The sequence below is a fragment of the Pelophylax lessonae genome (genome assembly GCF_965119305.1).
Source record: "Pelophylax lessonae genome assembly, chromosome: 3".
NCBI lineage: Eukaryota > Metazoa > Chordata > Amphibia > Anura > Ranidae > Pelophylax > Pelophylax lessonae.
Window position 1 is genome coordinate 3,155,044 of NC_138770.1, and position 26,898 is coordinate 3,181,941.

A 26,898-nucleotide genomic window follows, 5' to 3' on the forward strand; every position below is an offset into this window, starting at 1 on the left:
TGAGGAAGTCTCAGAGGCAATTCAAATAGTTTTGACTAAAGATACTATGCAATCAGAACATTCTGATTTGGGAATAGCTGGGCTTGTGGATAAACCACTATCACCAATTGTCCCAGAACAAGCGGATTCAGGCTCGAATATTCATTTAATTCAAGATACTAGCATGCCAAATGAAATAACAGATAAAGAAGAAATAATTACAGCCAGACAGAGTACTTCCTTTGAGCCTTTGACGTCTACACCATCAAAAACGTATTTTATGGCTGGCTCAAGGAAAATAAAAATTCAAAAAGAACATAACTATTTTTCAAACCCTAAAGAGCCTGAAATGTTATCATCTCTAGATTTTGATGATTACCCGCAATCAACTTTAAGTGTGCTTCCAGAAATGCCAGAAATGGTAGGAGAACTTCCGCCAATTCGTGCATGTGAGGATGAAGAAAATGAAGTTGAAATAGAAGATGCTGAAACAACCATTTCTACTTTTATTGATATTGAGGACACTTCATTTCATCCAACAGAATGTGAGGAGGAGGCAGATGAAGATGATGAGTCGAGTAGTGAGGATGAGGAGGAAAAATTGCATGACGAAAATTTTCAATGCCTATTTGATGTAAACGAGGATGTTGTAAGAGATTTAAAATTTCTCATATTTGAATCTTGTTTTAAAAAACTAATCAGCATGATCCCTTGCTCCGTTAAAAGAAATTGTCATGGACATTTGACGCATTACAAGAAATACTTTTTAGGGAGCATGTTTTCTTTAAGTGTGAGGTGTTCGGAAGGTCATGTGCGACAAATATGGAAGTCTCAACCTACAGTCAATAACAAACCTGCAGGAAATTTGTTGTTGTCCGCATCCACTGTACTGAGCGGCAATAGTTTCCGCAAAATAGAAAGTATGTTTAAAATTATGAACATGAAAATAATATCCAAATCAACTTTTTTCACTTACCAAAAGCAATATATTTTTGCAGGAATACATCTAACCTGGAAAAATGAACAGGAAAACTTACTCCAAGATATAGGTAGGGCTCCATTATACCTAACAGGCGATGGACAAAATGACTCACCAGGATTCAGTGCGAAATATTGCACATATACACTGATGGATGCTGATTCCAAAAAAATTTGCGCTTTTCATGTCCAACAGTTGGAACCCACTACCTCATCTGTGGCATTAGAAAAAATTGCCTTCAGGAAGACACTACAGCAGCTGATTGATAAAAACATGGATATCTCGACAATTGCCACGGACCGCCACATATCTATCAGAAAAAATTTGCGAGAGGAATTCCCATATATTGACCACCAATTCGATGTGTGGCATTTGGCAAAATCCGTGGGAAATAAGTTAGCTACTGGGGCAAAAAATAAAAATACAGAGGTGTTACTATCATGGATTCAGCCTGTCAAAAACCACCTATGGTGGTGTTCACGCACGTGTGAAAGAGACCCAGAGAACTTGGTTGAGAAATGGAAATCAGTTGTGCGGCATGTAGCAAATGAACATGCGTGGGAGGAAAATTCTGTATATGCCCAATGTTACCATCCACAACTGACCGAGGAACAAAAGGAAAAAAAAATGGCTTGTTCCAGGGTTGCCAGCACACAACCATTTGTCCAAGATATGTTTGAATCCTGTGATTTTGAGGGACATAAAGCAGTTGTCGAATTTTTGCCATACTGGTGAATTGGAGATCTACCACAGTGTATGTCTAAAATATCGGCCTAAACGGATACACTTTTTTGTTGACTCGATGATTGCCAGAACACAATTAGCTGCCTTGGACCATAACAGGAACGTTGGTCGAATCCAAGCCACGGTCAAAAAAGCATCGGCAGTCAGTCAACCAGAGGGCTCTCAACGACACTCCTTTGTTTATTCTAAAGCACGGAGAGCATGGTTGGTTAAGGCAATCTATGAACCTACATGTCAAGATTTTATGGCTGAAGTTTTGGACAATGTGTTCCAAGTTCTTATTGACCCAACACTGTCAGATTGGGAGTCACAGAGAGGGACATTTTCAAGCAACATTGCACTTGTGCCAAAACCGGACACTGCAACATTACTTGAAGACTTCCAGTCTAGATTCCACTAATTAAACTTATTTATTCTTGCTATGGACTATCATTATTCATATTAAAGGACATCTGTCATTATCATGACTTGCACTAAACCTATTACTCAGGCTTATAGTGCTGCTGATGCTGATTAAAACGATACTTACCTTATGAAAAACGTTGCAGCATTTTCGAAGAAATCTTATGTTTTTTTGTTATATGTAAATCACATGCTTGTGCCTCAGTGTTACTCGGTGACGTCACTAATGAATATTCTTGCCTACCTCCTGTCATGTCTGCTGGGGGGAGAAGGTGGCTTCAAGGAGGACTGCGCACAACACATGCGCAGCTCCCATAATGTAGTCAGATGAGGCAGACTTGACGTCACTGAGTCCCATAGAGGCCCAAGCCTGTGATTGATATAGAACCAAATAAAAGGATATCTCCCCAGACGCTGCAAAGTTTTTCTGAAGGATAAGTCGTGTTTGAATCATCGTCAACCGCACTACAAGACTGTGTAACAGGTTTAGTAAGGGTGATGATGATGACAGATATCCTAAAAATGTTCTAAGTTGATAAAAGTTTAAGTTTTTATACCTCATAATCATAACCATATGTTATATATAGTACTTTCTTTTTTTAAATCATAACCTTTATGTTGTCACTTTATTAAAAAATTATTTCGATTGTTTTTGGTTTAAATTTTTTTTATAATATTTTAAAGAAGAACCAAAATAACAAAGTAAAAGAAAAAAAAAAATGGGTGGTATGTTTAGATTAAATGCATAACACATATAAGTAACTTTTATCAATATATTTTATTAAATAACATATAAATAATATATAAATAATTTATAATTATTTATACATAAACAAATATTAAATACAATATATGTCAAATAATCCTTTTTAATAGTGCAATAACATTTGCTACAGTGAAATTGTCAACAATAACAGCTTCTCTAACCATTATTTATACTCAGGACAGTCAGGTTATACATATTGACATGCTCTCTGACTAACATGGGTAAATCGTTTAATACTTTTAAGGAAAACCGTCCTATATTGACTACCTCACTATCCACAGGTAACTGTGGATGATGTTGGGGACGGTGATTTAAATGAATCCATATACTTGCCTTTATCCATCTAGACATTTGCCATCAATTTTACTTTTTGCAGTATATGCAATTTAGACTATAACTGGCACAGGCGGGGTTTACTTCAACCTAATGACACTGTGATGTGAGTCACTCCTGCCCCTCAGCTACGCTTATGATTACTTATTCCCTGTCCCTACAGCTACCTGAGGCCAATGAGGTACTGACATCACATTGACATTAGGCTGAATAAAACACTGTGCCAGTCAGAGTATAATTGGCATATACAGAATAAATAGTCTTGTGGAAAAAAGGCTGTTCAGAAAAGGGCATGGTAGGGATCATATAAAATAGCGTCCCCACACTATCTTATGTAACATGTGGATAGTGAGGTGTTAAATATGTGACGGTTGTCCTATAATTAAACACTTATAAACAATAATCCACAATATGTAATAAATTGTAAACAATGTATTTTATAATTTTTTTTATTACAGCTGGCTTGTGTTCAGAAATTCTGAGCAAAAGGTGGTCTATTAGCATTGTAATCACTGTACCATTGAAAACCGGTGTATTGGTTTTCCATATCAGGGAATCTGGTACGTACAGCGTTTATTACACACGATGGAATCGGAACACGGTTGCCTTTTCCCAGAAATCCATAAATCATTGCAGTAAAAAAACGATAAGCAATCCATCGATAGTTTCTGAAAAATAACAAATTGGCAGCGTTGATTATATGAACATAAAATAGGTAATTGCCCGATTTATCCAACATTATGTAAACTACACCCCACACACAGTGTAATATTGTGTATAGTGAGCATTTAAAATCCACAGTTGTTCTACTGTGGTTTTGAAGAGGATGCATTTAAAGTTAAAAATCATATTTCTCAATGTTAAAGCACACTTTTCCATAGATCAGTCAAACGCCAGTGTGGTGTAAATTCGCAATTCTAATTTGGTTGCATTGTGTGACTCGTGTACTTTCCTAAACGGTGTCCCTTTTGGGTGGTAGGAAAAATTTTACTGGCACAACCGGGGGCTTTGTTAGGCTTGGTTCACATATAGCAGTATTCCGGCACAGTTTTCATCCAGCGTGCACCGGAGGGAAACTGATGCTAGAAATGATGCCATTCATTACAATGGGACATTTCACAATCATCCAGCGTCTAAATGCTGATGCTGGATTGTTGGACATGATGGAGGGCACCGGACAAGGGAACGTAGCTTGCTGCGTTCCCCTGTCCATTGCCCTGAAAGAATGGAAGCCACATGCCATACAACAGATGGCAAGTTGTCATAAATTGTGTCATCAGTTGAGGAGAGATGTAAGATGAGTTCACCTATGTCGGATTCCAGACATATGTGAACCCAGCCTAAATGCATATTGGAAAATTATATTTCTCAATTATAAATTTGACTCCTTCTATTGTTAGTTTTTTACCGCCCCCCTGCAGTGCACTAGCCATCCACTTACGGTGTACTTCAATACTCAGAAGAGATGGGGTTATAAATGATGTGTGTTTTTTTCTGATAACATTATTTTAAAAAATGCTAAATTAAGATTAAACAATAATATTATAGAACAATAAATAATTTATTTGTACTTATGCTAAAGTCATGAAACAAATGTGGGCTATTAAGATTCAATTTACTCGTTTATACGTTGCTCAAGAGGTTTAGTTTAAAAAATAGTATTTAATTATTTTTTTTTATGTTCTAGAACAGTGTTTCTCAAGTTCAGTCCTCATGACCCACCAAACAGGTCATGTTTTCATGATTTCCTTAGTTTTTCACAGGTGATATAATTATGGTCAGTGAATCAGTCATCATCACAATTATATCACCTGTGAAAGACTAAGGAAATCCTGAAAACACCACCTGTTAGCGAGTCCTGAGGACCACGCTTGAGAAACACTGTTCTAGAACTATAGGGGCTTCATAAATAAAACATGTCCGAAAAAAATCATTTTAGAAAATGCTTCTCAAAATTTACGCTCCCTCCCTTCTTATCTCTCTACTCTGCTATTCTAAAAATTTAAAGAGACAAGAAAAATACATAATTTTTAATTTGTAATTTAAAAATTATTTAAAAAATTTACCTATTTAGTTCACGATTAAATTCTCTCTGTGACATCTGGTCAACAAGGACAGTGTAGGCCTCGAGTGCAGCTGTAGAAAGTATTTGAATTTCAAAATGAGGGTGTAAAGTAACACATTTGTTTTCTCCTCTGTAGTTATTCATTTGTGAAAATTCCCAACAACAAATACTTTCTACAACTGCACTCATGGGTTGACAGCATGTACATTGGCACCAGTGAGTGCTTCCACATCTGCCTTCAGGGTCAGGGATCGGTGCAGGCCGCTCTTCACCCGGACCCCATTCAGGGTCGTTTTGAAAGCAGTAGGGATGCAGTCGATTCTCTTCATCAATGGGAGACTGCAGGCGATGTAATAGGTTTTGAAGGAACTAGAAAATAAATAAAAAGTATATAATTAAAATACAGTATGAAACTTTTTAAAAAAAAATATCACATATAGATAATAATATATGTTGAAATTATTGGACGGGTTAACGCTGCATAATACGTTCATCTGTATGTTATAGTCTGTTTAATCCAATTATCTTGCGTCTAAACAGACAGGGTGGAAAATTGACAACGCAAAATATACCTTTAAATAATAACTAAGTGTTTGAAAATGCAGCACATCCACAGTAATTTTGTAATAGCGAGTGGGCTCAGGGACAAAGAGTGACAGTGACATTACGTATGGTACACTCCATGATATTACATGCAAGATGTAGTGATAAAAGTATTGAAATTAGCACTTTTACTTCACGCCCCTGTCCATTTCACATTCAAAGAGGGGTCCTTATGTGACATGACTATGATGCCACGTAAGCAGCGGCTGCCACACTATGCCGGGTGCTGCACTGAGATATCTGATGTTCCCGGAGCAGATCATTCATCTTGTTCCTTAGCCTTTTGATAGGGGATAACATAAAAATACTACAGACAAATCGAAAACAACAAAGAATAATATTTTAATTAATGAATATAAAATTAATTACCGTATTTTCTGACACTATTCTAGTACGCGGTGCAGGAGTAGCTCTTACTTCCCAATTATCCTCTTCATTGGATTCTGATTCCTATAGGAAATAAATATGAAAAAATTTAGAAGTATATAGGCACACACACACACACACACACACACCCACATATTTTTGCGTTTTAATACTAAATATACTTACATCATTTGAATTCCACTCTGAGCTTGTATTGACAGTTTCAGTAACCGTAGACTCCTGGTCGAATATTATTTCCTCCTCTGACTGTTTCAAAAAATAAAATAAAAAACTGAACAAAAAATATTAAAAGTATATATCCTATATATTTAAATAAATTGTAGATATAAAATATTATTTTTTTAATAATATTTTAATTTTAAAAGTTTGTGCAACACTAAAACATGGAGGTAATGTTCAGTGAAATTACAGAGTGTTGTATGGTTAGAAATAGAGGTGAGTAGAAGTTGTAAGTAACGAGGTGTGAAGAGGACCGAAAGAGTGTTATAGGTTGAGGAGCAGGGTTATAAAGGTATAGGGCGAGTTTTGAGGACAGACAGAGTGGGATAGGGTGAGGGGTGAGGAGGAAGGATACTGAGGTGTCGGCTTAGATACAGGGATGATGAGAACAGACAGAGTGGTATAGGGTGATGGTATGGGATGATGAGAACAGAGAGTGGTATAGGGTCAGGGTATGGGATGTTGATAACAGACAGAGTGGTATAGGGTGATGGTATGGGATGATGAGAACAGACAGAGTGGTATAGGGTGATGGTATGGGATCATGAGAACAGACAGAGTGGTATAGGGTGATGGTATGGGATCATGAGAACAGACAGAGTGGTATAGGGTGATGGTATGGGATCATGAGAACAGACAGAGTGGTATAGGGTGATGGTATGGGATCATGAGAACAGACAGAGTGGTATAGGGTGATGGTATGGGATCATGAGAACAGACAGAGTGGTATAGGGTGATGGTATGGGATGATGAGAACAGACAGAGTGGTATAGGGTCAGGGTATGGGATGTTGATAACAGACAGAGTGGTATAGGGTGATGGTATGGGATGATGAGAACAGACAGAGTGGTATAGGGTGATGGTATGGGATCATGAGAACAGACAGAGTGGTATAGGGTCAGGGTATGGGATGATGAGAACAGACAGAGTGGTATAGGGTCAGGGTATGGGATGATGAGAACAGACAGAGTGGTATAGGGTGAGGGTATGGGATGATGAGAACAGACAGAGTGGTATAGGGTGAGGGTAAATGATGAGAAGGAGGATTTAGAAAGTGGTATATGGTGAGTAGAATGATGAAAGTTTGATGGGTTGTATGGTGAGATACATGGGTGAGAAGGACGACCAGAGTAGTCTAGAGCAGTGATGGCGAACCTATGACACGCTTGGAACTGGTGTCACGCCGAGCACCCTCCGTGGGCACACGGCCACAGGCAGAGGCGGCTCTAGGCTTTGTGAGGCCTTAGGCAGAATTTAGACATGAGGCCCCACTCACCCCCTTCGCAGAGGTTAAGGAAGAACCCCAAGGCCGAGCATCTTATTACTGCTGCTTGTGTGGGTGGGATGTGTACTGTGGAAACCACATGGGATGAATTGGAGGGGGATGGGACTGGGAACCATGGTGTAGGGGAGAAAGAGGAGGGGGTAAAAAGGGGGGGAGTGGGTAAATAATGAGGGATGGGTAGAGGAGAACTGGAGTGAAACTGAGGGATCCTGGTCTGTATAGTAATAAAAAAAAAAAAAAAAAAGGATTGGTGCTTGCATGAGGGGGAAAGACAGACAGACAGGGGGACAGATGGGCAGACAGGGGGACAGATGGACAGACTGGCAGGTGGACAGATGGACAGATTGGCTGGAGGACAGATGGACAGACTGGCTGGGGGACAGATGGACAGACTGGCAGGGGGAAAGACGGACATACTGGCTGGGGGACAGATGGACATATTGGCTGGGGAACAGATGGACAAATTGGCTGGGGAACAGATGGACAGACTGGCTGGGGGACAGATGGACAGACTGGCTGGGTGACAGATGGACAGATTGGCAGGTGGACAGATGGACAGATTGGCTGGGGGACAGATGGACAGATTGGCAGGTGTACAGATGGACATACTGGCTGGGGGACAGATGGACAGATTGGCAGGTGGACAGATGGACATACTGGCTGGGGGACAGATGGACAGATTGGCTGGGGGACAGATGGACAGATTGGCTGGGGGACAGATGGACATACTGGCTGGGGGACAGATGGACATACTGGCTGGGGGACAGATGGACAGATTGGCTGGGGGACAGATGGACAGATTGGCTGGGGGACAGATGGACAGATTGGCAGATGTACAGATGGACATACTGGCAGGTGTACAGATGGACAGATTGGCAGGTGTACAGATGGACATACTGGCAGGTGTACAGATGGACAGATTGGCAGGTGTACAGATGGACATACTGGCAGGTGTACAGATGGACAGATTGGCAGGTGTACAGATGGACATACTGGCTGGGGGACAGATGGACAGATTGGCAGGTGTACAGATGGACAGATTGGCTGGGGGACAGATGGACAGACTGGCTGGGGGACAGATGGACAGACTGGCTGGGGGACAGATGGACAGATTGGCTGGAGGACAGATGGACAGACTGGCTGGGGGGCAGATGGACAGACTGGCTGGGGGACAGATGGATAGACTGGCAGGTGGACAGATGGACAGACTGGCTGGGGGACAGATGGACAGATTGGCAGGTGCACAGATGGACAGACTGGCAGGTGTACAGATGGACAGATTGGCTGGGGGACAGATGGACAGATTGGCAGGTGGACAGATGGACATACTGGCTGGGGGACAGATGGACAGATTGGCAGGTGGACAGATGGACATACTGGCTGGGGGACAGATGGACAGATTGGCAGGTGTACAGATGGATAGATTGGCTGGGGGACAGATGGACAGATTGGCAGGTGGACAGATGGACAGACTGGCTGGGGGACAGATGGACAGACTGGCTGGGGGACAGATGGATAGACTGGCAGGTGGACAGATGGACAGACTGGCTGGGGGACAGATGGACAGATTGGCAGGTGTACAGATGGACATACTGGCAGGTGTACAGATGGACAGATTGGCTGGGGGACAGATGGACAGATTGGCAGGTGGACAGATGGACATACTGGCTGGGGGACAGATGGACAGATTGGCAGGTGGACAGATGGACAGACTGGCTGGGGGACAGATGGACAGACTGGCTGGGGGACAGATGGACAGATTGGCAGGTGTACAGATGGACATACTGGCAGGTGTACAGATGGACAGATTGGCAGGTGTACAGATGGACATACTGGCAGGTGTACAGATGGACAGATTGGCTGGGGGACAGATGGACAGATTGGCTGGGGGACAGATGGACAGATTGGCTGGGGGACAGATGGACAGACTGCCTGGGGGACAGATGGACAGATTGGCTGGGGGACAGATGGACAGATTGGCTGGGGGACAGATGGACAGATTGGCTGGGGGACAGATGGACAGATTGGCAGGTGGACAGATGGACATACTGGCTGGGGGACAGATGGACAGATTGGCAGGTGTACGGATGGACAGATTGGCTGGGGGACAGATGGACAGATTGGCTGGGGGACAGATGGACAGATTGGCTGGGGGACAGATGGACAGATTGGCTGGGGGACAGATGGACATACTGGCTGGGGGACAGATTGGCAGGTGGACAGATGGACAGATTGACTGGGGGACAGATGGACAGATTGGCAGGTGTACAGATGGACATACTGGCTGGGGGACAGATGGACATACTGGCTGGGGGACAGATGGACAGATTGGCAGGTGGACAGATGGACATACTGGCAGGTGTACAGATGGACAGACTGGCTGGGGGACAGATGGACAGACTGTCTGGGGGACAGATGGATAGACTGGCAGGTGGACAGATGGACAGATTGGCTGGAGGACAGATGGACAGACTGGCTGGGGAACAGATGGACAGACTGGCTGGGGGACAGATGGACAGACTGGCTGGGGGACAGATGGACAGACTGGCAGGTGGACAGATGGACAGATTGGCTGGAGGACAGATGGACAGACTGGCTGGGGGACAGATGGATAGACTGGCAGGTGGACAGATGGACAGATTGGCTGGAGGACAGATGGACAGACTGGCTGGGGGACAGATGGACAGACTGGCTGGGGGACAGATGGATAGACTGGCAGGTGGACAGATGGACAGACTGGCTGGGGGACAGATGGACAGATTGGCAGGTGGACAGATGGACAGACTGGCAGGTGTACAGATGGACAGACTGGCTGGGGGACAGATGGACAGACTGTCTGGGGGACAGATGGATAGACTGGCAGGTGGACAGATTGGCTGGAGGACAGATGGACAGACTGGCTGGGGGACAGATGGATAGACTGGCAGGTGGACAGATGGACAGACTGGCTGGGGGACAGATGGACAGACTGGCTGGGGGACAGACTGGGGGACAGGGATGTCCTGGTTACCTCTCTGTGGTCCTGCGTTAGCATCCTGGTTGTAGAGCACCCCGGGAAATAACGAAACTGACGTCCCATGCATGCACCCGAAAAGAAGAGCAGAGGGGAGCATCCTGGGAAAACAAGAATGACACACGCAGAGGCGGCCGAAAGCTCATTGGAGCTCGGCAAGCCAATAGAATAGGACGTTTTTTAAGAGGCGGGGATAGGGAAATAGGTTAGAGAGAAGGGGGCGTGTAATATTATAATTTAGGGAGGGGGCCGAGCAGAGGAGTCACAGGGGGAGGGCAGGAGATTACAGGAAGAGATGAGTGGGCATGCTGGGAGAGGTAGTTTTAGCATGGCTGCCATAGAAGAAAACCAGGAAGTGCTGAAATCTTCGGGAGTGAATAAAAGAATAACCGCTGGGCCGATTTTATTAAAAGTGGCGACATTGAAAAGGTATTTCAATTGGCTAAATTCTGGCATTTTGTGGAATGGGGCTTCAGACTACTCCTTTAAGATGGGGCTTCTGTGAAAAACATTTCCCACACCGAGGACAGGAATATGGCTTCTCCCCCATGTGAGATCTCTGATGATTGCAAAGATGAGACTTCTGTGAAAAACATTTCCCACACTCAGAACAGGAATACGGCTTCTCCCCCGTGTGAGATCTCTGATGTGTGTTAAGAATGGACTTCTGTGAAAAGCATTTCCCACACTCAGGACAGCAATATGGCTTCTCCCCCGTGTGACATCTCTGATGAATGACAAAATATCTTTTTGTTGGAAAACATTTCCCACACTCAGGACATGAATAAGTCTTTTCATCCATGTGAGACTTCTGATGTCTGGCGAGACTGGACATCTGTGAAAAACATTTCCCACACTCAGAACAGGAAAGTGGCTCCTGCCCCGCGTGCGATCTCTGATGTTTGTAAAGAATGGACTTGTCTGAAAAACATTTTCCGCACTCAGGACAGGAATACGGCTTCTCCCCCGTGTGAGATCTCTGATGCGTGATAAAATGGGACTTTCTTGCAAAACATTTCCTGCACTCATCACAGGAATATGGCTTCTCCCCTGTGTGTAATCTCCGATGTGGGTAAAGATTGGACTTGTCTGAAAAACATTTCCCACACTCAGGACAGGAATACGGCTTCTCACCTGTGCAAGATCTTTTGTGCACATCAAGATTGCATTTAAAATGGAAACTCTCCCCGCACTTAGTACAGAAAAACCTCTTATCTGTTGGAAGGATGGCACTGTCCCTCACAGTCTGAGGTTCCTCAGGATAAGAGGAATACGATGGTCCGGCACCGTCCCTCACAGTCTGAGGTTCCTCAGGATAAGAGGAATACGATGGTCCGGCACCATCCCTCACAGTCTGAGGTTCCTCAGGATAAGAGGAATACGATGGTCCATCTACACTGTGTGGTGCCGGATGGACATTTGAGGTAGCCGGGTTTTTTCCTGGACTATAGTGTGTGATGTCCTCATCTTCTACTTTACAGTCTGGAGACTCAAGTGAGACAATCCTCTGAGGTTTTCCTCATCTCCCGTCCATCTACTAAAATAGAAATAAAAAGATTATTACTAGACATCAGCAGATTGGTTCCCCTAAACCAGGACTCCGCCCACATCAGGCAGCTTTGTCTCTGAGGATCTTACAATTCCGCCCTCAAGGTAACTAGTAAATGGATCCTCTGATCTCCTACCAGTTCATTTCTTTATTCATGGACCTTAGTCAGAGAGTGAGGAAACAACGAGAACTGTCTTTTATAGGAGTGACAGTGATGAGGGGATTATAGGAGTGTCCCCTCCCCCTCTATCACTCATTGCCATCTTCCCAACACAAGAAGTTCTGCACTTCCTTATTTAGTCCATGATTTAGTCATGAATAACAGCGGGGCTGAGCTCCCCGCCAGAGGTCAGAGAGTGAGGATGGGGGGAGAACAACCAAGATGAAGACTGGACTGATCCTGAAGATCACTATCATTGGGTTACTGACTCCTCCCTCATTATCACTTTCTGTTTAAGGTTCCAAAGTCTGAGGATGTTATCACATTATTATCAACATGTAAAAGTCTGTCCTCCAATCAGATCATCAGATATAAAATGTCCAGCTGGTAGAAAATGGATGCAAAAGAAGTAAAGCCTATGTAATGTACAACTTATTATATAGGATACAAAAGTTAGTTCTATACAGTATCAGATTTATGTACAACATAGAGAATATAGTGCAGGGATCAGGAGTATGTAATGTACAATATAAATTATACAGTGTAAGGGTCAGGACTCATAATATTGGTATTCAGTAATCAGTAGAAGCTTAAATGTTTACATGAGACAAGCTGCAGAGGTCCCACACCGCTGCCTCCCGTCTCCTGAGACTGCACTCAGTGACTTGGGTGTGAGACTATACAGACATATCCCTCCACCCAGCACAGCCAGCAAATATCAGAGCAAGCAAATCTGGGAAAATTGCCATCAGAGATCTTGCTAGACCTGGGCACTCTGGACCAATCAGAGAGCAGTATGGGTGGAGGAATGTATTTAGTGTTAATGACCCACCTGTTCTGATCTCTGTAGGAGTGTCCTCCTCTATAAATGTCCCTGTTATTCCATCCTCCTCCATAGACTGCTGATCATCCCTCACATACGTCTCTTCTTCTTCTGCTTTAACCTCAGCTTTTATATCTATCAGATCTTCACTCTAAAGAAAATGAGAGAAAAATCATCTGTAAAATATAAGCTCACATAAAAAATCCACACATCATTCCCACAAGTCCATGTTCTAGATACTCCATCGCACCAACCTTGTAACAGTGGGGGGATGGTGTGACCTTCCTGTGTGGAATCCCAGGAATACAGAGGACGGGGACATCTCTCTGGTGGGTTCCTGGTATTAGGTGTCTCCATCATATCCTTGTGTCCTTCTGAAAACTCCTCCATCACTCCATACTCCTCATCCTCCTCTTTATACTCTTCTTTAACATCAATATTATCATCCCCGAGGTTTCCACTCTGAATATATAATAAAACAATCATTGTATGCTGTGTATAAATTATAACTACTAATAATTGTCACTCATCTACCTGAGTACACTGCCGGGGTATAAGATTAATACTTCTAAAGGGCCAAACACACTATAAGATTTTCTGAAGTCTTTTTCCTTTAGATTTACCAAAACCATATAACATGAGGTCAAACCTAAACACTTTCAATTTGTATGCAATCTGGCAGGCCCTTGCACTACATAGAAAAAGGTAAATCTGAAGGAAATCTAACCACAAAAGTTGTATAGTGTGTATCCAGCTTAAGATCGAGGATCTTTCTATCAACATTTCTCCCACAACTCTGGGCACCTTACAATCCGCTTACTCCTATCACTAGTGTACCTGTTCCCTCAAATACCTCGTTATTCATGTGACACCTTCTCCTCATTATACTAAGCTAACCTTCCTTCTTTATTTCATGACATACATTTATCCCTGAAACAATGGGATGCTTACTGTATAATATCTCCTGGCTAGGCACGGTAAATGTCCTCAAAATGTGGTTCCTCCCCAAACTGCTGTACCTATTGGAGACTCTCCCGGTCCAAGTCCCTCTTTCTCTGCTGAAATTGCTGCAAAGTACCTTTGTTACATTTATATGGCACCATAAGTCCCATCGCATAGCACAATCCACTTTGCTTTGGCTGAGATCTAGGGGCGGTCTGGGAGCACCTGACCTGTTAACCACTTCCCATCCGGGTCAATTCTGGCATTTCTCTCCTACATGTCAAAATCATCATTTCATTGCTAAAAAATTACTTAGAAACTCCACACAATAAAAATATATATTTTCAGCAAAGACCCTAGAGAATAAAATGGCGGTCGCAGCAATTTTTCAAACACAATTGTTTGGGAAAAAATACACTTTAATGAATTTTAATGCAAAAAAAAAAAAAACTCACCATAGATACTGTAACCCAATTTTTGTACAATAAATAAGATGATGTTATGCCGAGTAATTAGATATCAAACACATATCCATAGGCGATGCTTTCCAAATGTTTACAGGTTACCTGTTTAGAGTTACAGAAGAGGTCTAGTGCTAGAATTATTGCTCTTCCTCTATCGGTCACAACGATGCCTCACGTGTGTGGTCCGAACATCGTATATATATATGCGGGCGCAGCCTACGTATGCGTTTGCTTTTGCGTGCGAGCACGAGGGGACAGGAGTGCTTTAAAAACTTTTTTATTATTTATTATTTTTTTTATTATTTGTACACCAACTATTTTTTTTGATCACTTTTATTCCTATTACAAGAAATGTACACATCCCTTGTAATAGGAATAAGGCGTGACAGGTCCTCTTTATGGAGAAATCTGGGGTCACGTAGACCCCAGATATCTCCTCTACCCGGGAAAGCATGAGATAAATAAAACATTGATCTCTGCATTCCAGGATGAAAAACTGGCAGTGTTTACATCTGACAGCACCAGAAGTGATGTCATAATGTTGCTTTCAGCCTCCCAGGAGCATAGAGATGGCCGGGGACCATCCATTCTATGGTCAGCTCTATGGCACTGGAGGGCAGCAGGAGAGGGGGAGGAAATCCCCCCCCCCCCAGCCTGTAAATCAAGTGGATCATGACCAGCTAGGGCTTCTACAAGATAGGGAATTGCTGGCTGAAAAGAAAAATATCTGGATGATGCCTGCAGCTGCACCCATCATCCAGATATCACCACTTCAAGTCCAGGACATCATATGACGGCCTTCCGATGGGAAGTGGTTAAATTATTATTATGCCTCCCACCTCCACACTTTTATGTCCTGGTCTGTCCATCACCCACCCAGTCGCTGGTCTGAAATAGAATTTGGGCTTATCTACCCCACTCACCCATGCCCTTTATTACGGTCAGCTGACTCCACCATGTCCTCTCCACTGAAACAATCCTCCTCCCCTATGCTATTTATGTTGTCCATATGGAAAAAATGTTGCACACGGTATTTTCTCTCTTCACCATGTTCTCTCCTGCTTAACCTTTTATATAATCCTTCCATCCCAGACTCCCTGTCCTATGGAAGGATCCTGCCCTGGGCCGAAGCCAATAGATTTTAGTTGCGTCATTTTAAACAAACATGTATACCGAGCGCTGAGGGTACAGATCATAGATGGATTCATGGGAAGACCAGGACAAACCTATGCAGCTGTCAAATACACTTTGTATAGTGCAAGATACAGGCGTACACAAAACAAAAGACCACGCTAGGCGCCCCCAGTGGTCACTAGGAGGAGAATTATCTGCAGGACTGTGAAAACAGCAGCCAGGTCTATTAAGGGTAAAAGTCTCACAACAGTTTATTACCCACAATGTGGTGGATAAGAACAGTCAAGTTAATGAAAAAGCCAACAATACCACTGCAAAAGGTCCCTGGGCATTAATGGAAGGGTCATCCAGCACTGCGGTGAGGGCTGATAGAGAGGCGCCAATCAAAGAGCCCTGGGAAATACGATACTGACACTCAGGGAACCAGACTGAGCACAGCAGCGCGCTCGGATGACGTCACGGTCGGCCAGTGGGCAGGAGCAGGAAGAACCAGAGGAAACCTCGGGTTCCCAGCATGGAACGCAAGCTTGTAAAGTTGCCGTGATGACGTGTTTTGCGTGCATGCGCTTTATCAAGTCATGGGGATAAAGACAACTGGGGTATTTAAGATGTATGTGTCCCAATAGAGGGGCGGGGAGTGGGCGGAGCTATGCAGATCTGGATGCCACTTAACCGATCAATGCTTATGGCTGCCATTGAGTCAGTTGCCATCAAATACAAACTCTACAGTATAATCACAAATGTACAAAATATCGTCATATCAATTAGAAAGAGAACATAATAAAAAATAAAAAGGTGAATATTTGCTTGTGCATAGTTAATAAATTGTGCATATTCTAAGAACAAACTAATATCATGATAATAATAAAAAATAATAAATAATAAAATATAATTATTAATGTTAACCACTTGCCAACCAGCCGCTGTACTTATACTGCAGCAGATTGGCTTTGTCACTAGAAATGATGTACCTGTGCGTCGTTTCGCGGGACTGCTAGTGGGGGCGTGCGCATGCACCGATTGGCTACAGGGGGAGCCAATCAGCGGGTCCGGCGGCTGCAATGTCTGTCGGGCACCTGTGATCGCTCCCCGCAGAGACAGAACAGACCGCTGTTCTGTTAGTAATGAACACAGGGATCCTCTTTTTTATGAACACAGGTCTCCGCGTTCATTCAGCAAGCCCATCCTCCACACAGTTAGAAAGCACCCCTTAGGGACACATTTAACCCTTTGATCGCCCCTGGTGTTAACCCCTCCCCTGCCAGTGTCATTATTACAGTGACAGTGCATATTTCTAGCACTGATTACTGTAGTAATGTCCCTGGTCCCCCCAAAAGTGTCAAAAATGTCAGTTAGGGGTCCGATCTGTCTCCAACAATGTCCTGCTAAAAATCGCTGATCACTGCCATTACTAGTAAAAAAAAAAAAAAATGACATAAATATTTCTCCTAGTTTGTAGACGTGATAAGTTTTGCGCAAACCAACCAATTTAGACTTATTGGGATTTTTTCTTACCAAAAATATGTAGCATCATACAAATTGGCCAAAAATAATGAAAACATTTAATTTTTACATTTTTTTGTATTGGGAATGTTATATAGCAGAAAGTAAAAAATATTGGTTTTTTTTCAGAATTGTCTCTATTTTTTTATTTATAGCGCCAAAAAAAAAAAAATGGCACAGGTGATCAAATACCACCAAACTAAAGCTCTATTTGTGGGAAAAAAAGGACATCAATTTTATTTGGGTACAATTTCGCATGACCGCGTAATTGTCAGTTTAAGTAACGCAGTGACGAATCGTAAAAAAATGGCCTGGTCATTAAGGGGGTCAGAAGTGGTTAATGTGAGATTTGGGGTTAAAAAGACCTCACATCTCACATTTACACTTAAAAGCAAATAAATAAATAAATTTGGCCCTTTAAGGTTGTTGGGCAGAAGTGACATATGATGTCGCTCTGGTCCTCCAAGAGCATAGAGTGGAGTGGGGGGCCATCTTGCCCTCACTCGACTTCCTGCCCATCAGGCAAAAGGATCGGATTGTTTTCCCCGCTACCGACAGCTCCAGTAAGTGGGTAAAATTACCGGGAAGCAGTGGGAGGGGGGGGGGGACACCTCTCCCACCACCCATAAAAGTGATCACATGGTGAATCCACCGCTGGGACCATTTTTATGTGAAAGAGAACCGCTGGCTGTGTAAGAAAATACCGGGGTTATGGCAGCTATCTGCTATCTGTTACCATAACTCCGGTATTTAATGTCAAAGTAGCGACATAAATAGACGGCGGGCGGTCCTTTTCCTCTTAATATACCTGGCTGTTGTTTTCACAGTCCTGCAGATAATTCTCCTTATAGTTGCGTCATTTTGTAGGTTTGGTTACAAGAAAACTCAGACCCTTTGAGGAATTCCACACTAAGCTCCATATTCCCAATAACCTCTTTACCTCTTATATTCAATGGAAGCATTTTTCTCCACCCCCCCCCCCCTCCATCATTAGCTTTACACCGACCAACCAAATTCAAACACATATGAATCCAAGTCCCACACCAACCACACCTCATATCCTCCATCTACAAACTATTATACCAGGTGCTCCCGGTTACTGAAAACCTTCACTTACACTATATTGCCAAAAGTATTGGGACGCCTGCCTTTACACACACATGAACTTTAATGGCATCCCAGTCTCAGTCTGTAGGGTTCAGTATTGAGTTGGCTCCACCCTTTGCAGCTATAACAACTTCAACTCTTCTTGGCACAAAGCAGTCAGGCAAATACCGTTCTCCTGGCAACCACCAAACTCAGACATGTCCATCAGATGGCCAAACATCTCCATGTTCTATCCAGAACTTTGAGGGTTCCTCTGACTTATTTCAGTTTACTGCATATACTGTCCAAGTATGCTGTATGTCTATTGGCTATTACAAGCTGTAATATCTATATACCCTCTTCATGGTGTAATATCTATATACCCTCTTCATGGTGTAATATCTATATACCCTCTTCATGGTGTAATATCTATATATACCCTCTTCATGGTGTAATATCTATATACCCTCTTCATTGCCTGTGTTATGAAATACAATGGATGTAACTTCTTTATTTTTGGGAAATTCAATAAAAATAAAATTACAAAAAGAATTCCCAGCACCGCTCACCTCTCCTGTCAGCAGCTCCATCATCTTCTTGGTGACTTCTAGAATCTTCTGCATGTTGTGTCTCTCAGGTTTTAGGGAGTCACATGGAGGCACTGTGATGGTCATATGATCACCTGACTTCAGAAGAGGAAATCTCTGTATTGAGGAACCAATAGGAATATCATGTTAGAATCCCAGAATCCTCCTCACCTCTCCGGTCAGGTTTGTGTTTTATTAATAGAGATAAGAGTGATGTCATGTGACCTCCCAGAATCCTCCTCACCTCTCCGGTCAGCAGGTAGATGATCTCCAGGGTGAGGTTTAGTATCTTCTCAGTCATGTGACTCCGGTCCTCCTCCATCCTCATTGGTCATGTGATCTATACAGGTTTCCCTGTAAACCAATAATTGATGAGAGAGAATGATGTGGAATGTACTGGTTGTACAATATTAGGATAGGGATGTATGGGGGATAATATGAGGGAAGAATGGACCCCGGTGGGATTACACAGAGGAACATTCAGTTTAGTGTTGTTTTCATCCAGAAGTCTCTTACCTTTGGCTTGACAGATCACAAAGTATTTTTTGCTAGTTTTTGATCTGCTGGTAAAGAGGGACAAATAAGATTATTTTCATGTCTAAACAACCCCCCCCCCCCCCCACACCTAATACAAGTCAACTAAGTTGTTTAAAAAAAAGACTAATCGAGAAATAAGAATGAGGAGAATGTTCCGGCCCCGTAAGTGGGGTATTGTTATGATCCTGAAGGGGTTAATCTAGGTTTCCACACTATATATGTGTGTATCATCATCTGCTGGAGATAAAAGACGTCACAGTGACTATGGAGGAAGAGGAGGGACATGACAGGGGGGTTACTGGGTGTAAATAGAAAATAAGATCTTATTACCTCCTCTGCTGCCACTTCCAGCAACGTCTCCTCTCTACTTCCTCCTTACTCACCTCTCCCCCCAGAATTCCTATTTATATCTGACATCACTTCCTGTCTGTACCTGACATCACTTCCTGTCTGTATTCCATAGAGACTTCCTGTCTGGGTAGAAGTGAGATCACCACCTTGTGGAGATCAGAGGAACTGCAGCCCTGAGAACCGTCTGGTAGTGTGAACACAACCTTGTGCTGTGTGTGTATGTACTGTATATCCTTCCCCTTTCTCTCCTCCCTGAGTGTGTATGAAGAGGCGGAGCTCCTGCTGGAACAGCGGTCAGAGGAGGAAGCCGAGTCTAGGATGGAGACTGACAGAAAGCGCAGCAGACTTGCAGGAGTGATCGAGGAGGATCCAGTTCCTTTGCCATCGGAGGTGAGGAGAGTGTGAAGGATGTTTGTGACTCTGGTAGCTGAAAAGCTGGGAGTCATATTGCTCTGGTGAGTGGGGAAGCGCTACTAAGGGGGCGCCCTCGCCATCACATGTGTAAGAGGTGGAAGAAGGCGTGGTTACACTACAGCTGGCACAGTTTGGAGCACAGAGCACTTTCACACCTTATCAACTTTTCATTCATTTGTGGACTTTTTTTTTTGAGAAGTAGATGCAAAGTGGAAGCAGTGGACCTGCAGAGAACACTATATTGAGTACAAAATGTTGTATGATTACATGGATTTGCACAGGTTTTTAGGTTATTTAATATAGCAGCAAATATTATGAGATTAAAGTAGTAGGTGCAAAGTGGGAGCAGTGGATCTGCAGGGAACAGCATCTTGAGCACAAAACACTTTATGTTGTATATAAATTTGCACATGGTTCAGTTTACTTCATCCATTGATAAACACCAAAAGATCAATGAAGTAGGGGTAAAGTGGGAGCAGTGGATCTGCAGAGAATATTATTTTGAGCTTCTAGCACTTTATATATGAAGGTATCCACATACAGTGCCGGGACAAGGTGATACAGGGCCCAGGGCAAAGATGACAAACTGCAGCCCCCCTCCTGCCCACCCCTTTTTCTGCCCCTGTCCACATATTTTAGTGTATTTGTGATAATTTATGTGCACACACAATAGGACAGCGCTGTGACACATAATGCTCTTCTAGTTGATAAAGGGAATACTTACCTTTGTTACAGCAGCAGTCCGGTAGAAGTTATTTTTGTAGGTATTTGAGTTGTTACACATAGCGCGGGTTTTTTTCAATTTATATTGGGGACATAATTGCCCAAATCTGGGGATCAGGAGCCATTTCCACCCTTTACTCTCGGCTGGGGTTCTTTGTATCCATATAACAGATGTTCTACATGACTAAATCTGCAATCAATTTTACTGCAAAATTAAAGGGGCCAAAATGTCTCCCCCCGAGCAGTGATATATTTCTATCCCCCTTGGTGGGAGTGGAGATGACCCATCTATAAATATATACAATACATACACACAGCATAAGGCCGAGATGTTTCTCAGGGCTGCAGTTCCTCTGAGCTCCACAAGGTGATGATCTCACTTCTCCCCAAACAGGAAGTCTCTATGGAATACAGACAGGAAGTCTCTATGGAATACAGACAGGAAGTGATGTCAGATACAGACAGGAAGTTCCGGGTGAGAGGTGAGTTGGGAGGAAGTAGAGAGAAGACATTGCTGGAGATGGCAGCAGAGGAGGTAATAAGATTTTATTTTCTATTTACACCCAGTAACCCCCCCCCCCTCAGGGGCGGACTGGGCCAGGGGGCAGGGTGGCAATTTCCCCCTGGGCCGGTCTGATGTACCCCAGAAAAGGCCACTACTGCAGCAGCAGCAGCTTCACTTTATTGCAGAGGGACTCGGCTGGCGGAGACCTGGTTGTTCTACTGCTCGTCTGTATCTTCTGCACTGGTTGCTAGAATTGCCTGCCGCTTGGCGTCTAGCAACCAGTGACGTCATGTTCTCGAGGAGGAATGCGAGGCTGAGGCTCCAGCATTCAGAGCGGAGAAGAATCTTCCTCCTCCTCCACGCCTAGGGAGCTTCAGCTGAACGCCGATTCTCCTGCCTCACTGACAGGACAGGAGTGACTCATTCTCTCCCTCTTAACAAAGTCTGGATTCCCCAACTCCTCGAGGCACACCGAACAGTCCTTATCTCTTTTCTGACTGCACCCATCCATCTCCTCCTTCATGTCGTTCCGGGACACTCTGCATTCCTTCCTGGTAAGTTACATGCACTTATCAGTCCTGCTACATCGCTCAATTAACCCATCCACCTCACTTCCCCTCCCTCCTCTACACAGCTCTTCTCCTTCCCAAATACTGATACAGTCCTGCAGTAAATCAAACACTCTGTCTACACCAATCCCCCCTGCCCCCCCCCCACCCCCCCTCTATTTGTCCTTTCTGCTGTTCTTGTCTATCTGCTATCTTCTCACATAAAGCAGCATTACACCAATCATGCAGGCTCAGGTGTCAGATATAGGCATTCCACAGGAGTCCAAATAACCTTTTCCATCCCTGTCCACTTTTCAATTCTTCCAACTGCCCTACAGCCTCGTACATTCTATGCAGTCTAAAGTAAAGTGGTAGCAAAGTCCCCATAAAGTAATACAAAATTCATGTTGCATGTTGACTTCATAATGCACTGGTGTGCACTGCATACTAGTATATTATGACAAACTTGCCTGCAAACATAGCTCCCTAGCACTTCTATTTGTGCTCAGTCTTCATAAGCTCAGCCGCTTAAATGGCCAGGCCATGGTGACACCACTCCCATGCATGCACACGGGAGTCACATCACAGCGGCACACAGAGCGGACTGTAAATATGGTGTGAGCTGCGCTTGCACAAGCTCAGATCACATTACCACTGACAGGGTGGAATCCCCCGCTAGGACATTGTATTCTGACAGCAGAACCCTGCGCTGTCAGAAAACACTGATCAGGGGCTGCACTGAAAGTAGTTGCATTCAGCAGGCTATACTGCCCATTGAATGCAGCAGGTTGGGGCAGTAAAACTATGACTCAACCGCCTGTTTTTACCCACCCAATCACAAGTGTAAAGAAGGCCTTAGGGCTCACTCACACAGTCAGGTGGGGAGAGGTAAAAGCAAGTGGTTGAGCCATGGTTTTACCACCCCAAACACCCAGCTGAATAAGCAATCTCTCAGAGCTGTACACATGGCAAAACTTAATTGGCATAAGACCATGAATGGGCCTGGACCACAACTGCCCTGCAAACACGTGCAATGCAAAGGGCTGCAGCACAGAGGGTCAGTATTTTTAGGATTAAAACAGTGTGAGGAGGTGATATTACCCCCCACTGCCTCTCAAACACAAACAATGATAGCTGCACATTCTTCCAGCCCCCCTTTCTCCCTTAAAGCGCCCTAGAACCCTTTAGTTCCATGTAAACCTCAGAGCGCAGCTCCCCTCCTCCATCCCACTGACTTATGCTGGCCATACACGCACAGAATTTCAGCCGAAAATGGTTGTTTCGACATTCGTGCCGTTAGTAAACCCAACTTTACCGTCAATTTCGACCATGGGCCCGGCTAATGTCGATGGATCCGAAGCAAAAACTTTACCGTTTCAACTAACATGAATACGTGTATGTTCTGATCGAAACAAAAAGAATATTCTACCTTATATGTTTTTATCGTTATCAAATGATCACTATGAACATCAGTTAGTGGACAATTCGCATTTGAACGATGAATAATCATTCAGTTTGCAAACAACCAAAATTCTGTACATGTAGGCCAGCAATAGATGCCAATCACACTGACATCACAGCCACAGTGGCATTTTTCTTTTTTTTTTGCAGTGAGACCACTGACACAGGGACTTTTTTTTTTCTTTTTGTGACACCACAGACACTGGAACATTTATTTTTCTTTGCCACTGTTAGCACCATACTGTGTTTCTGCACTGATTTTATACTCTTTCACTGTGGTGTACCATTGCTACTATTTCAGCGCATGTCGCATACATTACAAACATTACACCACAACTAGACCCATACCCTCTTTCACCCCGTGGTGGGGGGCACAGTTTGCCAACTTTGCCCGGGCACTGAATGACCTTGTGCCAGCACTGGTCGGGAGCAGTAAATGAATTAGAATATATGTGTCATGTGGAGCATGAGCTGGCAGCATAGGAGGAGGTCACACCCTTAGATCTCAGCCAGGGTTCATGCTGTGACCTGTAGACCTTCACTAGTTGAGAGGGCGGGGGCAGGGTGGCACATTCTGAGCTCTGAGGGGTTCATGCTGTAACTTGTAGTCCTTTACTTTTGAGAATCTGACCCCCCCAAAAGTGAAGGACTACAGGTCTCAGGATGAACCCCTCAGACCTCAGGATGTGTCGCACCCCCCCCCCCCAACTAGTGAGGGACTACGAGTCACAGCATGAACCTGGGGAATCTAAGGGGTCAAATCCTTAGATCTCAGGGGTTCAAGCTGGGACTTGTAGTCCTTCAGTTTTGGGGATATGACCCCCTAAAAGTGAAGGACTACGGGTCCCAACATGAACCCCTCATAGCTCAGAATGTGTCGCACACCCCTGCTCCCCCAACCAGTGAAGGACTACAGGTCCCACTGTCCTAGCTTAAAAACCCTCAGAGCTGAGGATGTGTCCCCCCGACCCTTCAATTTGGTGGCTCAATGGGCCACTTGACTGGACTTGCCCCTCAGGCCTAAGGCTGCCAGCCCTCCCCTGCCCCCCCTCATGTCTATCCTCTTCCTCCATAATCGCTGTGACGTCTTTTATCTCCAGCAGATGATGATACTTATCTTTAAATCTCTGCCCTCTTAATAGTCTGATCATATAACTGTGCCCAATGCTCCCATCACCCTAAACCTTCTGGCAGCAGCTGCAATCCACAAAACTTGTCTTCCATTACTCTTCTTCCCAAAACCAATCTCCCCTTCTCCTGCGCCCTCTGGAATGCCCGCTCTGTCTGTGACAAACTCACCTCCCTCCATGACCTCTTTATCACAAATTCCTTTAACTTATTTGCCATTACTGAAATCTGGCTTCATGAATCCGACACTGCTTCTCCTGCTTCCCTCCCCCATGATGGTCTTCTCTGGACTCACTCTTCCAGACCTACGCAGCTCCTAACAGGTACTTCACCCACCTACCCCTATGCAACATGTGCTTAAGAGCGCAACTACATTTCAGAAAACGTAGCTGCGCTCTTAAGCACCTGTGGCGTAAGACTAAGTCCCAGAATGACTTTAACCAATATAAATCTGCCCTCCGAAAATGCTACTCTTGCCTCTTCACTGCCAAGCAGACAACGCTTCTCTACCTTCAACTCTCTTCTTCGTCCTCTTCTACTCTCCAACTCACTCACTGCCCAGGAGATCACCAATCACTTCAACAATAAGATTGATGCAATTCATGAAGAGATCTCCAATGTACAGATACATCCCCCACTTAACACCCCATGTCCAATCATTACCTCCCCCATTCAATCCTGCAACTATTGATGAGGCTGCTAAACCTTTCTCTAACTCCCACCTGCCCCCTGGACCCTGCTCCCGCACAAGTGCTACAGCCACCCTCTGGATTTATTCTACACTCTCTAACCCACATCCTAAATCTCTCCCTCTGTTTTGGCACCTTTCCCAACTCTCTAAAACATGCACTAGTCACCCCTATCCTTAAAAAGCCCTCTCTGGACCCCATGCTAACCTCCTTCATTCCCCTTTTTCATCCAAACTCCTTGAAAGCCTGGTCTACAACTGACTGTGTGATCATTTGATTTAGAACAAATTTCGCAATCCCCTTCTGTCTGGATTTCGCTTTCAACACTCCACAGAAACTGCTCTCCTTACAGAGAACAGCTAAAACCAGTGGGAACTTTTCTGTACCCCTGTACTCCTCTTCAAAAAACTCCACTCCTTTGGTCTCTGTGACTGTACTCTTCGCTGGTTCTCTTCCAACCTATCACACTGAACCTTCAGTTTCACCTACAATTCAAATCCCTCTTCTCTTCCTTACTCTGTTGGGGTTCCCCAAGGTTCTGTTCTTGGACCTCTCCTATTCTCGGTCTACACCTCCTCTCTGGGTCAGTTGATTGCCTTTCATGGCTTTCAATACCATTTCTATGCTGACGCCACCAAAATGTATCTTTCTACCCTTCAGCTCACTCCATCAGTCTCCTCATGCATTACTAATTTACTAACAGACATATCAGTCTGGATGTCACACCACTTCCTCAAACTCAATCTACCCAAAACCAAGCTCATATTATTTCCTCCCTCACAAGCCTCTTCCCCTAATTTCTCTGTCCAAATCAACGGCACAACTATCACCCCATCCCCGCATGCCAAGGTGCTAGGTGTATTCCTGGACTCTGAACTATCCTATCAGACCCATATCCATTCACTACCCACAGCTTTCCGCTTCAACCTCCACAACATCTCTGAAATATACCCCTTCCTAACCAATGACACCACAAAGCTCCTAATTCACTCCCTAATCATCTCTCGCCTCGACTACAGCAACTCCCTTCTCATTGGCTTACCCTTACATAGGTTATCCCCCTTTTAGTCTGTCATGGATGCTGTTACAAGACTCATACACCTTACAAACTGCTCAGCATCTGCTACCCCTCTCTGCCAATCCCTCCATTGGCTGCCACTCACTCAACAAAATAAATTCGAAATACTAACAACAACTTACAAAGCTATCCACGGCTCTGCTCCCAGCTACATCACTAACCTGGTCTCACAATACCAACCAAATTGTTCAATTTGTTCCTCATAAGACCTCCTGCCCTCTTGCTCCCTTGTAACCTCCTCCCATGCTCGTCTCCAAGACTTCCCCCAAGCCTCTCCTATCCTATGGAACTCCCTACATCAATCTGTCCGACTATCTCCATCTCTTCAGAGAAGCCTATTGTGCCCACACCTATCAACTGTACATTCATTTTCTTCATCAGCCCATCCCCCCACAGTTATTACCTTTTTTATCACTTGACCCTTCCACCTAAACTTCTAAT

General features: G+C 44.0%; 5 protein-coding genes across 5 annotated transcripts in view; 4 read left to right on the forward strand and 1 right to left on the reverse strand.

The window, feature by feature from the left end:
- LOC309548690 (uncharacterized protein) overlaps positions 1–2,102 on the forward strand; it is a gene marked incomplete at both ends in the record, with an annotated part of 2,809 nt that extends 707 nt beyond the window's left edge. The window contains 2 exon segments of the mRNA XM_082248650.1: positions 1–1,578; positions 1,580–2,102. The exon segment at positions 1–1,578 is cut by the window's left edge and continues 707 nt beyond it. Of these exon segments, the coding sequence (XP_082104776.1) occupies positions 1–1,578; positions 1,580–2,102 (2,101 nt within the window).
- The window catches only part of LOC309549119 (uncharacterized protein), a 2,919,967-nt gene that overhangs the window by 2,667,021 nt on the left and 226,048 nt on the right, over positions 1–26,898 (reverse strand). The window lies entirely within an intron of this gene.
- LOC309549117 (uncharacterized protein) overlaps positions 1–26,898 on the forward strand; it is a 4,285,597-nt gene that overhangs the window by 2,556,360 nt on the left and 1,702,339 nt on the right.
- LOC309549127 (uncharacterized protein) overlaps positions 1–26,898 on the forward strand; it is a 193,389-nt gene that overhangs the window by 153,664 nt on the left and 12,827 nt on the right. The window lies entirely within an intron of this gene.
- The window catches only part of LOC309549123 (uncharacterized protein), a 275,016-nt gene that overhangs the window by 72,772 nt on the left and 175,346 nt on the right, over positions 1–26,898 (forward strand). The window lies entirely within an intron of this gene.